The following is a 15,416-nucleotide window of genomic DNA, read 5'->3' as shown; positions in this document are numbered from 1 at the left end:
TGTGCAGCTTTCACCAAAGATCGAACAGAGGCGAGATGTCTGACTCTGTCGCTAAAACAGAGCGTTGAAGACACAGTGTGTAAAGGGATGCTGCAGCAGTGCACCATGAGAAAAATAATGTGTTTTTTGAAAATTAAAGTATGTAAACCTAGTTTCTAGGACCCCCAGATTAAAATTTCTACATAATGCACCTTTAAGTAAGCCGATAATGTTTACTTGTATACATTTTAACATACTTTCACTTGCATATTGCTGCTGAACTTTAACTTTCACCACAGTTTGAGCTGTGAAGAAGTAATAATCTCTTACTTCTAGTCCAAAAATCCAGCTGTGGCTGCTGTGGCAGTGACACATGGGGTGAATCACATTATATCCAACTCCTGGTGTGGTTAAGGGAGGAACCAAACTGTGCGCTACAATTGGCTACTGTTGCAGGAAATGGTCAAATGAGAACGTGTGAAACTCCCCTCTACAGCTCCAACTACAGGAGGAAATACCCTGTGAGGAGCTGAGGCTTAAAGCTGAGTTCATCTGAGAGCGCAGACAGACTGCAGACTGTGTGTGGAGGAGAAGAGACGACATGCTGCGATTAACACGACTCGCTAACATGGATCCATCTCTTCTGGTGATGATGAAGACGATGGTGATGATGTCTCTCGTGGTGAGTGAGCTGATTGTTGTGTTTTATTGTGAAAAGGTTCGGTTTTTACTGTGAATAAGTGGCACAGCTCAGGCTCGTTTCCACTGTCTGATCCAGATGTGTCATTGTAGGCTTCAATTCAGATTTATTTCAGTTTATAATCTTTATATATTTGACTCAGAAGTGTCGTTTAATCACACATCTGGTCGAGTTTGTGCGCATTTTTTTGTTTTTGGAGAGGTTACACCCAGTGGCGCACGTCTCTTTGAAAAATTACTTTCACTTTCGTTTTCCTCGCAGAAACAAGGAGGCGGTGGTGAACACACGACTTTAACTGAACCCCTCATACGCAAACAACGATATTAACAGCAGAAAATGTAAAAGAAAGAGCCAAGTGCACCTGTCTGTGAGTTTCACAGTCAACTGGGTGTTGAATGTTTGGGACTTTCCGTCACGCCCCTTACAGTCTGCTGTGAGGAAGTGATCCAACAGTCATACTGAGAGAAAGCAGCACTGCACACTAAACAAAGGCTTAAATGCATTTTTATTCACGTTTATGTGCAAAACTCTTTGTTTCCACAGGTGATGACCGCCGCTCAGCCCCAGTGTGACCCGTACACTCAGTATGTGAGCGAAGGCCAGTGCTGCAAAATGTGTGGACCAGGTATGTGAACTGAAGAAATGATTATTGTGAAAGTGACGAAGTGATCTGTCTGTCTTGGATCGTGTTATTTCTGTTACCAACCCTGAGATGTTGTAGTCACACAGACAGTTATAATAACCCTTTCCCACCATGGCAGTTCAGGTGCCGGTTCGGAGCCGGTGCCTCCTATGGAACCAGTTCTTTGTGTTTCAACAGGAAAACTGGCACCAGCACTCTTTTGGTCTACAACAAAAGAAAAACCGCTTACGTCAACGCCAACTTACACTGCTTATGACATCATTTTTAAAAACCAGAGCCGGTGTAACGTGGTCTGACTTATCTATCGGAGAATAAACAAAAGATTTTCAATACGGACGCCAAGTTAAAGAGGCAGTGGTCCGAGGACCGGTCGTGTTTGGTTGTGTTCATGCAAAGCCAGGAGCCACACTTGTAAAAAGTCGATGTAGTCCACCAAAGTTGGAGACGTATACTGAATGATGTGACTCTGTGATGGGTGTCATGCCTGTGGAAAAGCAAACCAGTTCTTAAAAGGTTGGCAGGTTGAACCAACTCTGGACCAGCACCGGGTCAAAAAGGGGCTTCAGCCTGTTCACTGACTGTAGAAAATGAGCTACAATGCGGATCCTCTTGTATCCAGGTGTAAATGTAGGCTTTTGAATCCCTTCAGTAGCCGTGTGAGTTAATAAACATGAAATATAAATAGAAGACAAAGATGGCAAAAGGGAAAACACTTCAAGATAACAGTCTCTTCTCAAACAGCATCAATGCTGATGTTAAAATATGACTTTTGCTTTCACTTACCATCCCTCCTAACCTTCACTGGATTCTCTTTCACTTTCTCCATCCTGACGTCCACAGGAAGGAAAAGATCACTTATTTGTTTTCCTGCCAGGATGACATTCACTAACACACATTAGCATAGCATTAGTTATAGCATATAAGTAATTTATAATAAAAAAAATGGCTGTAAGGGTTGAAGTAGGTAGGATGAGGGTCGTGTTCGATGGATGATTGGGGTCGAAGAGAGGGATGAAGTGGGGATCGATCGGAGTCGAGGCGTGGCCGGAGCATCTTGGACCTGGGGAGGTCGAGACTCGGGGTGACTCACCGTCCCCTGTGGTTCCTATAATAGAGAAGAGGGAAGGTTACTGAAGTGGAAGTATTAGGCCCAACACACGTCTTTGTTGGTGGGAAGAAACCGGAGCACCGGGTAAAACCCACACGAGCATGTGAAGAACATGTGAACTCAACCCCTATGAAAGGGAGAGAGGAGAAGAACCGGTTTTGGGGGGGAGGGTTTTGAGAACTTGAGACAAACGGGAGAGAAAGGCGTGAGACTCCCCTATCTGCACAGGTGGTTCGATCCTGCTCCTGAACTTTAGTCATATAAACTTCATTAGAGGAGAAATCGACACCACTCTGTCGGTTAAATATGAAGCGCTCAGGCCTTTTTTCAAGCAAAACTAGTGAAACATCCTGAACCTTCTCTTCTCGAATGACGGGGGGTTTGCTCCATTTTACTGTGTTACTGTGAAAGTGAATATCTTTGGGTTGTGGACGTGGAACAAACAAGACATTTCAAGATGTCACCTTGGACTCTAGGGAGTTGGGATGGGCTTTTTTTTTGTTACTGAACTATTAATTGAAATTGAAAGTATGTCAGTTGCAGTTGTAGGTTAGTCATTCCTCCCAGCCAAGAAATAAAACCTCAGGAAATTACAACTTCTTGTGTTTTTACACTTAAGGCTCAGCTGCAGCTTTGTACTGAACAGACAAACATGAGAGTGGCATCCGTCAAACTATTGGTTTTAAACCTCAGGCTCACGTACACTTGAGATAAATGCTGTAACGTCACACTGTACTGCGTTTTCTTTTGACTTTAAAGCGACACTATGTTTTTCAGGGTACAGCATGACGTCCATCGGCACTTGTCGGGAACCTCAATGCAAACCATGTGGGAATAATGAATATCAGGAAAAATACACAAAGGAACCCAAGTGTATACGTCAGCCATACTGCGACAAAAGTAAGACTTTGTGACAAATTTAACAAAAACTCTTCCTGTGTTGATGGACATCTGTTTGACGTAGCACAATGTGCAACTTGTGTCCGCTCTCCTTTCAGATAACAACTTTGATCATCCTGTCCACGAACCCACGAAACTGAGCATCTGCAAGTGCAAAGAGGGATACCACTGCTCCGATCAGAAAGTATGTATGACCTGTGTGCCGCACAGCACCTGCGAACCAGGTTATGGAGTTCAATTCTCAGGTACGACACATCTTTTTGATCCATTCAAGCCTTTTTTTTTGTTGCACTGAATATAAAGGATGATCTGCTTTGTGTACACACTGTGCTGAATCCGTTGTGGCCATCACATTTGTCTTTCAGGTAATCATTCACATGACACAGTGTGTGAGAAATGCCTTGAGGGCTCCACGTTTTCTGATGAGGAGTCGTCGGTCGGTGTCTGCAAGAAGCTGACAGAGTAAGTATTGAAACTACGATACGTTAAATTAAAAGACTCAGCAACACCCCATAAACATGAGATCGGTATCAATCTTCTTAGCCAAGTCTTGGCAAGAAGGTCATAATGCTGAAAAAGTTGGTTTGGGGTTAGGTTGTTGTTCGGGTTGTCAGCCTATATATGAACCTAAAACCGCTGTGTGAAACAGGGTCGCAACTAATCTTTTCACTGTCGATTAATTTGTCGATTATTTTCGGTGTTAATCGACAAATTGGAGGAAAAACAGGAATAATTGTGGAGAGAGAGACTCAACAAATGCTTCTTAGGCCCTGTTCACACGGGACTAGTATGACCTGGGTGTAAAAATCCACCACATATTACCTACTAAACACAGAGAATGTGTTTACTGTGATAATAGTAGTCCCATGTGAATCAGCATGTCTGTGATTTGGGGTTGTGCGGCGTACTCAATCCATCGATCAATAAATCAAACTTTAATTATATAGCACCTGTCAATCAATTCGAAGTGCTTCACAAGTGATTGAAAAGAAACATGGGAATGGATTTAGAGACTAATGCACACCCTTGGCAATGAAATTAATAGTTAAAATAAAAAGATAAAGAATAAATAACGGATTTCAGGGACGTGTGAAGTCATTTCGGTGAAAGTTAGTGAATATTCAGTCTCCGCACACTCGCCTGACAGCCGCTGCACCAAAGGACCAGTCATTTGTCCCATGTTGTAGCTCGTCTACTATCATGAATGAATGAGGCATCGTTTTGCTTATAAGCTACTGATCCCCGAAAGTTCAAATCTGTGAGTAACGTTCCAACTTTACCGAAGCTGACAACATATCCAGGAGATAATGTCAGTAAACACAAGCAGAATACAGACTTATCAGGTGCCAATGCGTCAACGAAACACAGATGTGAGGTGGTGATTTCTGAATCACCTGAGGTCCCCTGATAATATTATACTCGTGGGAAAGGGGCTATAAGCAGTAAGAGGGGTGGGGAGGGGAGTATGAGAATGATTCGACTCATGTGTCATAGCCGTCACAGTCACAGATCTCAAAGCTGTTTGATCTTTTTGGACCTTTCAGGACAAACAGTCACCTGAATGTGAATCTACTGAGCACAATAAAAAAACAGACATTAACGCTGTGACTTTCTTTGCAGATGTGGGTTCGGACAACACGTTGAACAAAAGGGAACAAGCACATCCGACACCATCTGTGGTAAGTTCTGCGTGTAGGCTGACAAATTGAAAAAAACGTTCTCACTTTTTACTGTCCCGCTATCTGCAGCTGTGTGGTTAGTGGCGTCTTGCTCAAAACGAAACTGTGTAGGCGATGAGGTGTTACAGCTAGTAAATCTATGTCGGTCTGTGGTTTTCAGTGTGGGATTCAAAGCCTTCACCTACACAGTGTTTACACTACATGTGTGTGCCGACTCCGCTATGTTTAAAAAGCTCAAGAGTCACTTTATTAAGAATTCAAATTGAAGCATTCCTCTCTGAAAATCATCTTCTTTATTTGTACTTCCTCTGCCGAAGTGTAAGCGGATGTGAAAGTGTTTTTCAGTGACGAGCCGTGAACTGATTTCCTGTGGCGGAGGACATGTTTCACTCACATTGTCTAGTTATCCTGTATTACAGGAGCCAGTAGATTGTGAAGTTGTTGACTTGTTCTGTAAGTATTCAGCTTGTGGTTAATGGCTTTCTCTGTTGTCTTGCAGGAGGAGCCTCACGGACACATGTTGTGATCGCCGTTGTGATGTCTTTGGTTGTGGCCATAGTTCTAGCTGTAGTCCTGTTCGTTCTATGCAGAGGTAAATGCTCTCTGCCACAGTGTGTTTAATGAGTTCAAGTTTTGGAAATCAACTCAATGCACTCACGTTCTCCATCTTTCTTTCCTTTGGTGTTAGGTCAACGCTGCCAAGAAAAGGTAAAGGTAAATGTGATTTTTCTCTTTCTTGGATTAGTCTCTCATGTAGCATATTCACTTGAGTAACAGGAATACTTTGTAAACAACAAAGATAATTAACAATGTTCACATTGTCTCAAGAGGACAATTTAGTGACTATGTTTGATGACTCTCCTTTTAAGGAACAGTTTTGCTTTTTGGCAAATATGCTTTGCTGTTTGCCGTCTTTCTGAGAGTCAGATCAGAGGATTGATCCCACTTTTATATCTGCACGCTCAGTACTCCACTTTAGTACGATTCTGAGGTACTAGCACTAAAGCACTAGTACTCGAGTATTTAGATTTTTCAGCATCCTCCTAAACAACTTAAGCAGATGGGGGGAAAAGACATAGAACATAAAATGGCTCCATTTAGCTCCAACAGCAGTTGGTGATCAGCTTAGCTTAGCATAAAGACTGGAAACGGGGGGAAACTGCTAGCCTGGCTCCGTCCAGAGGTAACAAAACCTGCCTCTAAAGCTCACTAATTTACATGTTATTTAATCTGTGCAAAGATTTAAGTATAAAAAAAACTTTTGGATATGGAAACTGGATATGTTTTATTCACTTTTCATTAGCCAGGCTAGCTGTTTCAAGACGTTATGCTAAGATAAGCCAGCTGTCTTACTCTCAACAGAAAGCGATTGAGCGTATTTCCCCCCAAAAAGTTTTAAATGACGTTTAATTTAGCGTCTACAGGGTCTCCAGCACAGATTAAGCTGTTTACAGGGTTGTTCTTAATCCTGCTACCTGAAAAAGGAAACCAGGTTTTGTGTTTATTTGGATGTTTCCCAAGTGGAGTGATCAGATTTCAGAAACTGAAAATCATGACTGAAAACACAATATTCTATATTTCTAACATTTCTACATTTTCCTCTTGCAGGGCTGTTTCGAAGCATGTCGGGAACCACAGAGGGAGCAGCTGAAGGAGGAGAAAATGTTCATACCCGAACAACCTGATCCTCTCGATGAGGAGTCCATGTCGCCTGAGATGCAGTCCACGCAGGAGGAGGGATTCACGAGGACGCCGGAGGAAGACGACGAGCAGAGCGTGCCGATGTCACCGACGGCGCTGACCGATCGAGGAAACCTGGTGACGCAGGAGAACGGGAAGGCGGAGCAGCTCTCCCGACAGGAGTCACAAACGCAGTGCACAGATAGTTTTGATACTAGTTTGTAATTATGGATGTAGACCGGTATGTGTTGTTGTATATAATTCTCCACCTAAAGATGTAAATAGTCGCCTGAAGTGTTAACAATAAATTCAAATCGTGTGCTGTAGCGAAGACGTTGTAGTCTGACAATACTAGGAAATAGACGTACTACAGTATATGCCTGGACTGCATTAGTTTTATTAGTTAGGCCTCTGTTTCACTGTGTGTTCATATTGTATTTACATGTGGTCGTCAACGTTTATGTGAATTGTTTGCATAATACTTCTGTATATTTGCATGAGGTACACGGGTGATAGGGCAATAACTGTGCATGACAGCAGCGTGTAATTTAAAAGCTTTGAATTTGCATTAAAATGCATGCCACCGATGAAGTGTGTACTTTTCCTGCTGTTGGTCAGTGTGTGTGGTTTAATTCAGTCAGGAAAAAAACTTCCCATGAAGCTTTGGGGGATGTAAACAGGAAGCATAACATGGCTGTGGACTCGGTAGTGATCCATGCTGTGGGCTACACCTTGGGCCCTGTTATTTTAGCCTATATTTGTCTCCATTTTGGAATATTGGCAGCATTGAAAGTATGCCGAATTAACTACAAGCACTTCCTGTTTGCATTGTGCCCATGATTGTGCAGACAATTAACACGGCATTGCTTTTATACTGAAGAAAACTTAAAAACGTGAAGATTCTCAAGGGACTCTGGAATTACGCGAGTCGTCTGTGATTCTAAGCGGATTTATGGACGTTCAGGTGCAATTCACCGGAAATAATGACATCCTCGGGAGGCGTAAGACACAATGAATCTAAAAATATTTGTTTTATAAATGTCTGTCATGATTTGACTGAGTTATTGCTCCGGGAAGAGTCTGGTATTTGACGCAAACGGCGCCCATCGGACGCAGAGCTTTTTTAACGTATCTTAATTGCCTCCATGACGTTTGTGTTTTGGTGAGTGAGCCAAATTCGGCTAAAATAACTGACTTATTTATTTTTTATAAGTCGGGCATACACCTGTCCCTTTCACCTGTAGTCTTCCCACAGTTTAAACAATTAAATACTGTAAATCGTGCTGTTACTCCTGTTTTCCTCAGAGGGGTGCTAGAGGTTCATGGATCATCACAGCATAGTGACTCTCCAGTGTGCCAAGACTGAAACTGTAAGAATAAGAAACATAAAGGAGTCATTAAGCAGCACTGTACAAGTCCAAATCAGAAGGAGACCCAGTTTGAAGTTGAATGCCTTTATATTCTGTTGTATTCATGTGTTTGCTGTGAGAAGAAGGGGCTCAGATAAAAGCTAATCTCCCCTCTGTGTGTTCCTGTTTGTAGGGATTTACATGGAGAGGTGAGGCAACTGCATCCCAGGCCGGTTGCTCCAGGGGCTTTCTCATTATCCCGGGATTAATGGAGGTACAGCCCTTTGAATTTACATGGGAACCTGTGTGATTGATGGTGAAGACTCCCTCAGCCAACCACGAATCATTACTGACACCTTAAACGACCTCTGGGCCTGCTGCTGCTGCCGCCATCTAATCTGGAGTTAGTTTTTACACTGTATACATGAAGGGGTATACCTTAAAGGAAAAAGTCACCTAAAAATGAAAATTCAGTCAGTATTTACTCTCCTCCATGAAGATTTTCGAAAGTCAGGTGAAGTTTCGTGGCGCACAAAACATTTCTGGAGCTTTACGGGAAAACAGCGTTCTCCTAAACAACTGAAGTCGATGGGGACTTGTTTCAAAATGTAAACAACAAACAAAAAGAAACATACAATGACTTCATACAGCTTGCGCGACGTAATCCAAGCCCCAAATTGAAAAACACATGATCTATACCCTCGACTCGAGCTCTTGCACCCACTGGAGACGGGATGGGTGCTAATGATTTAAGTTTAGCAGCTACAGTGGAAAATTTCGGTTTGAAAAAGCAGGTAAATAACGTCTTTTCAAAACAATTTTGGATCTCAGGGCTTCCAGACTCTTGGATTACCCTTCCCCGAACATTTTGATGTTTATTTTGGTTGTGTTTTATTTACGTTTTAAAACAAGTCCCCATCTACTTCAGTTGTTCAGGAGAAACGCTGCGACGCTGTGAAGCTCCAGGAATGTTTTTCCGGACTACAAAACTTCACCTGACTTTCAATGAGCATGAGGCTGAGTGGGTAACGACTGACTCTTCATTTTGGGGTGAACTGTTCCTTTACGGACTCTTGAGGTCTCATGGCTGAGGATTAAAAAAGCAACAAAACTGACCAGAAACCAGTTTGGGAAGACTGAAAAGACTTTGGTTTGATATGCAAAGTAAGGCCAATACTGTCTTTGTGCTCATCATTTACATGAACAACAGGAAACACAAGAAGTTTAGTTAATATGTTAAAGGAAAGACTTCCTTCTGTGCAAGGCCTTTAAGACACAAACTTTTTAGTTTTTTGTTGCTTAATTTTCCATTTTTACGCACAGCATGCCGCCCAAACACAGACAAGCAGAACACGTCAGGATTTCGCTAGAAGCTGAAGTTTATTTAAGCAAAAATATTTCTTCATGATTAGACAAAGGAGACATAATTTACAGGTCGTTGATGGAAAAATACAGCTACATTTATTTACAATAACACGGTAAGTCTTTGGTCTCAGAACAGAATTTCATTTCACTGCAAACTTCAGGAGGAAATCCCTGAGGTCTGAAGGTTTTAAAGTGCAAAAAGATGTGGACAGCGTCTTTTTTTAATGTGTCTCCAAACGGACGCATCAGACGATTTCATGCTGCGTGGTGTAACATGAGGGAACAAACAGTCCGTTTCTTGAAGCCCACTCGGCCCACAGTTTCCCGGCCGGGTGGTAAATACTGTCCAGAGGTTTCTTCACAGTCTCTGAGGTGGCGGTCTCAGCCAAAGACCAGATTTTGGGTTTCTGGCTGCTAATGTTTTCTTTACTTTCCAAAGCGGACGGCGCGTCGTCAGAGTCACTCTTTTCAACTTTCTTGACAAGTGCAAGTTCTCTGTCTTCACGCTCGCCGCTCGGCTGCATCTCCAAACGCGCGTCCACAGGTGCCGCGCCATCCAACGCGCTCTCCACCTGCTCGTCTGCGCGCTCAGTTTGAGCCTCGTCCAAGTGACATTTCTGCAGAGAGACGTCTTCGTCGTCGCTCTCTCCCTCCTGCTCCTCATCCTCCTCGTCTGATTTCCCCTTACACGCCCAGCTCACCCTGTTCTCCTTCTTCAGGCGTCGCCTCGCGTTGGCGAACCAGGTGGAGACCTGCGTGAGGCTCATTTTAGTGATGATGGCGAGCATGATTTTCTCGCCCTTGGTCGGATACGGGTTCTTCAGGTGCTCGTTCAGCCAGGCCTTCAGCGCCCCGGTGCTCTCTCGGGTGGCCACCTTGGCGACCCTGCCGGGGTCCTCGGCGGCTCCCGGACGGTAGGGCGGGTAGAAAGCTCCTCCACGAGCCAGGAGCGCGTGATGGTAGGGGGAGGCGGCCTTCAAGTCGAAACCGCTGCTCTGGAAAAGAGAAAGAAGGAACGTTAGGAGCGAGAAATTACGCACGGAGTTGGCGACCCTTGACCCAGGGCGCACAGGACAATGAGTGTTTGGTTTACTGAAAGAAATACAATGAAGGAGAAATCCTCTTGAATGAGTTATAAAAAATGTTCTTTTAGACTTTGCAAGCTGACATAACATAATATATCTGAGACGATGATGCTTTTTCTGCACATTCAGCTTTTCAACATCAGATTTTACGCACATTTTTGTAAAAGATTGCAGTAAAAAGTTGCAGTTTGAAGCTTCTCGTGTGAAAATACTTTGTGAATGATCAACTCACCATGTGTGTGATGGGCCTGTGGTGCGTATATGGGATAAAGTTGTATCCTTGTAGTCCTGAGTATGTGATGGGAACCCCAGCCGCCATCGCTGCCAGCTGCTGAGCCTGCTGCTGCTGCTGCACAGCCGGCGAGCATCCCAGCACCGGGATCTGATATCCAGTCGGCATGCTGATGTTCCTCTCCAAGAAGTAGCTGCCAAATCCAGTTTGCGATGCGGGCATCTTTCCTGCGTCCCAGCGAGTCGAGGTTTGAGTGGCAATCCAACCTCCCGGATCTATTTATACACACCCAGCTGCCAGCGTGTGTGTGCCGGGGGGGAGGGCGGGGGAGGTCCCTCTGGTATTGACTGACAGCTACGCTCAAAAGACCCACAGCTTTCACTGGCAATAAATCCCATCAAAGAAGCCCTCCGCTGTTCCTTTTAGCGTTTTGGTGGAGAGGCTAAATATGTGCTACTTATCGCAACACAGCGATTTCTGGAGAGGACTGAAGTTTCAATTCTAATGCAGCCTTTTCTTTGGAGAGGTGGAGAAAGACTCAGAGAATTAACTCCGTGTAACAACCAAACATCTTGTATTTTTGTCATAAAATAAAGTCTTGTATCATTTTTTAGATTAAAAACAAAATATCATTTATTTTCTACAAACGCAGCTCATAAACAGAGTTTTTAGATTTTAAATACTTTCATGGCGTCCTGATCTTTATGTTTCAAACTGAATTATGTTTTTTTACCCTCTTATTTAATTTCGGTGTAACTTTTTTTAAGTTTTTATTTTTCCGACGATTTCAACACTTCTCATGTCTGGCACTAATCGGCGGAGATCTTTAAATAAAACGACCTGAATTCAGTTAACAACATCGTGCCAGTCTCTACTGTCGCTCCTCACACTTCATCACCTACAGATCTGTAGTTTTCTGAATTAAATTAACCCTCTCAATGACATTAAACCGCGCTCATAAACAAAGTGCATTTTACGCACGCGTAAAAGTGTCGCTGGGAAAGTCTCTCCGAAATAAACGTCTTGCAGTTTTTTTATTTTTTTTATTTAATCGACTGAAAATGAAACAGTTGTCATTCAGCTTCTCTCTTTTTATTTGTTAATTTATTGACTGCAGCACAACAAACTGCCTTTTACATGTCGGATGGCTTTGTTTTGGCTGAAGCGCAACGTTTCAATGGCCCTAATTAAACGAGGTTAAGTGAAACAGGTGTTGACTAATGTATATGATAATTGTGAGATAACAGATGCTAATGTGTGTGTGTGTGTGTGTGTGTGTGTGTGTGTGTGTGTGTGTGTGTGTGTGTGTGTGTGTGTGTGGATGGGGGGTTGTTAGAGATAAGAGGAGAAGATTACACTTCTTATTCCACCCTCACCCCCCACTCATGCCCTTCAAAAGAGCCACAGTTAAGCTCAGTGTTTGGGTTCAAAGGAGCAGCACACCTCGCTTATCTCTGATCATTTTGATTATTATATTAACAGTGTGAAGAGGTCTGCTGCTGGTGGTGGTACTTTTATGAATGAAAGGTGGGAAAATCATTAAAGGAGTGTTGATTCAAAAAGTTCAGGGATGATACTTAAAGATACTCCATTTAAAATCAGCTTGTTTTGATTTCATGATCCAAACTCCAGTTTCGTTTATTTTTCTTTCTTTGGTGGCATTTAAGTAAAATCCTCCAACGTGTAGCCTCCACGTGTCCAGTGGACTGACTCATGACAGCCTAACTATTTTTATTTATTTATTTGCTCTCGCTCTCAGCTGCAATGAGACAATTTTCAGTAAATTTGCTTTTGATGACACTCATTTAAAATTAAAGCGACACAGCGGCATAAAACATGTTTGAACTTCAACAATATCTCTTCTATTTTTGCTGAATTTAAAGAAATTGAAATGATGAATGAATCCAAGTGAGCCTAATGAACACAAAATTGATTTGTAACATTTGAGCCTTTCAAAGTCTTTTAAAAGTTATGAATGTCTGAGCTTGTGCATAAATCTGACTTTTTACACTTTATACAAGAAACCTCTGTGTCTTTTTGTCAGAGTGGAACAGCTGAGAAATAATTAATCTTCCAAATATAACCGGGATAAAAGTTCAACTATGCGATGTAATACATTTGTTCCCTTGTCGCAGCAAATTGGGTTACAGTCGCTTATTAAGAATTTACACACAGAGTTGTGAGTTTATCAGGAACAACTAGCTCAAACTAATCCAGCCTGATGCAACAGAGCTGCAATAAATCCAACCGTCATGAAGGTTGTGATGTTCAGATTGTGCTGAAACTGTGTTAGAGAGGCGTTTATTCAACTTTTGATCATTTTCTGGCTGCTGTTTTTTTCCTTTTACATACAAAGACACAAGTTGCATTAATCTACTCTGATCTGTCTCTATGTGAGCTGTAGACCAGTGAGTGAGGCACAGAAAAACACAGATAGATCTGTGGATGTGATGTATCCAAGTAGCAATTTAGTTAAAAATATAAAAAATATAAAAGGAGTTTGGTCTGTAGAGAAATCCTTCATCTTGGATGTTTTTAACAAGTTGGGCAGATTCATTTCTAAAGTTCAGCATCTGTTAATTTTTCACCAATATTAAGAAATGAATGAACAGTGGTGGATTGTAATTAAGTAGCCTGCATTTACTCGAGTACTGCACAGACTATTTTAATCTTCTGTCACTGTTTTCCTTTACTCAGCTACATTTATTTAACAGCTATGGTTACTAGTTACCTTATTGTATAAAGTATTATAGATTAAAATACTGTAGTCAAAATGTGTTCCACCTCAACCTGCGACAACGTCAAGATTATGCGTAAACATTTCTGCGTTAGCCTCGAAAAACATTTTTCTGCTGCAAAATAAGTTTCATAATTTTGCTGCTGATACGTCTGAACTTTTAACTCAGGTCAGGTTTCTGAATGCAGAATGCAGTTACTTGTCCTTCACTTAAATAAAGGACCTGAATACTTTCTTCCATCACCGTTGATAAAAAGTATTTCTTCTCTCATTTGTAGATTCTCTTCTACAAACACAAAAGCACCGACACTGATCACACAAAATGCAACAGGGAACTTGAACTCCTTGAGGTGTTTTGGATGACCATCATTAGAGTATCTGCTAAATGAAAGTAATGCACTTTCTAAACCTTGTGAGTGATTCTGGAGGAAACGCTGCCGACTGGTCGATGGTCAGTAAAACAATCTTTAACAATAATTAGAGCCATTCACACAGTGGAAAACTAGTTGGAAATGATTTATGTTTTACTGGATAAACAGCTCCATAGTTTCACGTCAATCATAACCAATAAAGACTGCGGTCAGCCCGGCTTGTGATTGGTTCAGAGGAACAACACGCAGTCCTGTGTTTGTTCGATAACTTAGTCGAAGCTCTGGAGCCTCGAGGGCATGCTCGTCTTTGACTGTGCTTAATATGCTTAGCAGAGCACTCTTACTGTGTTCATCATGCTTCTGTAGTGTGTTTAAAGTATTTTGTTTTCATTTTCAACCTGGTTTCATTTTTATTTGAAGAGGAAAGTTTTCGGGAGGAACTTCATCCGGTTACAGCTGCAGGTTGCAGACTTGCCGCTTCGGTTCAGCACATACAATAAACTGTCTTCAACTTTGGGTTTGCAGCATTTTTTCATAATAGTCTGGCATTTTGTTGACCCGCCAGGTAATTAATTAATCACACGAACAATCAGCAGAGTCATTGATCATTTCCCTGCAAGTGTTGTGTTACCCCAAGAGGTGTTTCTGATATAACTGAATGTAAACTTGTGTACAACCATGGGAGAGAGATACTGTGGCCAGCCTCGGATAAAAAGCGGCAGAGCTGGGGGGGAAAAGAAGGAATTTATTTGGGTGGGGTCCACAGAACCTAAAGCAAATTTGAACAAGAGCAACAATGGGGGCCGAGCAGAGTGCAAAGAGAAGGAGGCTTAAAGCATCAGTAGTCGACATCTCACAACACAAACAGCTCAGGGCAGCGGCCTTTGTCCTCCCTCGCAGAACCTCTTTTCATTCTCTTCCTCTTTTGGCAGCTCGGTCACAATGCAGGTGTTGGTCTTGCTCTGACAGGTCGAGTTTGCGCTGTTTGCCGTTAGGATGTCGGTCGTTTACAGGAGAGAAAAGTGACCAAATGGAAAGGCGATTGTCCCTCAGTGCCCGGAGAGATACAGAGCAAAGATAGCAAACAGGATGAAATTATCTTTATCTCTTGAGTCATTCCTCTGTATGGAAACATGTCTGCTATCTCCCTTTATCTACAGATCCTCCTGCACATTCCACATCACAACTCAAACCCTCAGACGCTTCAGTTAAATACGGTCCTGGTTTGAGGGTAAAAAAAAAAAGCAGAACGACAGCGTGACGGGCTAATGAGCAGGTCAGGACAAAAGGTTTTCGGTGTGACCTCAATTACAGGCAATCCCCTACCTGCGGGCTGACAAAGGGACCGAACATGCAATTAGAACGGCTCATAGGTAGGTGTGAACAAGACAACAAAAGCCTGGAGAGAATCCACACAGTCCTCAACACCTATCGCTTGTTAGTTTATTTTTACTGCAGCAGAGACCGAGAGGGGAGAAAGTCAACTCTTAGAAAGTGAGGACGAGGAGGAGAAGGAATTAGATTTATTTTGGGTGCATCGTGTGAATAATCCGGCGATGATGTCAGGTCCTGTGCGTCTTTTATTTGG

General features: G+C 42.5%; 2 protein-coding genes across 3 annotated transcripts; one reads left to right on the top strand and one right to left on the bottom strand.

The window, feature by feature from the left end:
- Window positions 1-495: 495 nt before the first annotated feature.
- Window positions 496-7,276, top strand: cd40 (CD40 molecule, TNF receptor superfamily member 5). Of its 2 annotated transcripts, none has more exons than XM_073471018.1 (9): window positions 496-661; window positions 1,223-1,304; window positions 3,208-3,330; window positions 3,429-3,575; window positions 3,696-3,792; window positions 4,951-5,009; window positions 5,509-5,601; window positions 5,698-5,723; window positions 6,618-7,276. In XM_073471018.1, the coding sequence occupies exons 1-9, from the start codon at window positions 581-583 to the stop codon at window positions 6,912-6,914; spliced, it is 1,005 nt and encodes a 334-aa protein (XP_073327119.1). In that variant the 5' UTR covers window positions 496-580; the 3' UTR covers window positions 6,915-7,276. The 2 variants fall into 2 exon arrangements, with proteins under 2 accessions (XP_073327119.1, XP_073327118.1); XM_073471017.1 differs by having other exon boundaries at window positions 548-661; window positions 5,698-5,717.
- A 2,372-nt stretch (window positions 7,277-9,648) lies between these two features.
- On the bottom strand, window positions 9,649-10,942 carry irx7 (iroquois homeobox 7). Its single transcript, XM_073469674.1, has 2 exons — window positions 10,721-10,942; window positions 9,649-10,398 (listed from the first exon to the last, which is right to left on the bottom strand). Exons 1-2 carry the CDS (start codon window positions 10,940-10,942, stop codon window positions 9,649-9,651), a joined length of 972 nt encoding a protein of 323 aa, XP_073325775.1.
- Window positions 10,943-15,416: the final 4,474 nt, after the last annotated feature.

This window comes from Pagrus major, chromosome 7 (genome assembly GCF_040436345.1).
Source record: "Pagrus major chromosome 7, Pma_NU_1.0".
NCBI lineage: Eukaryota > Metazoa > Chordata > Actinopteri > Spariformes > Sparidae > Pagrus > Pagrus major.
The sequence above is the reverse complement of the archived record's forward strand: the minus strand, read 5'-3'. Positions and strand labels throughout refer to the sequence as shown.

Excerpts from the sequence above, each read along its gene's own strand:
- cd40 (XM_073471018.1), top strand. The coding sequence starts at position 581 with ATGCTGCGATTAACACGACTCGCTAACATGGATCCATCTCTTCTGGTG. Across the intron at positions 5,010-5,508 it reads CACATCCGACACCATCTGTG|GAGGAGCCTCACGGACACAT; the intron begins GTAAGTTCTGCG and ends GTTGTCTTGCAG. Across the intron at positions 5,602-5,697 it reads CCTGTTCGTTCTATGCAGAG|GTCAACGCTGCCAAGAAAAG; the intron begins GTAAATGCTCTC and ends CTTTGGTGTTAG.
- irx7 (XM_073469674.1), bottom strand. The coding sequence starts at position 10,942 with ATGCCCGCATCGCAAACTGGATTTGGCAGCTACTTCTTGGAGAGGAAC. Across the intron at positions 10,399-10,720 it reads ACAGGCCCATCACACACATG|AGCAGCGGTTTCGACTTGAA; the intron begins GTGAGTTGATCA and ends TCTCTTTTCCAG.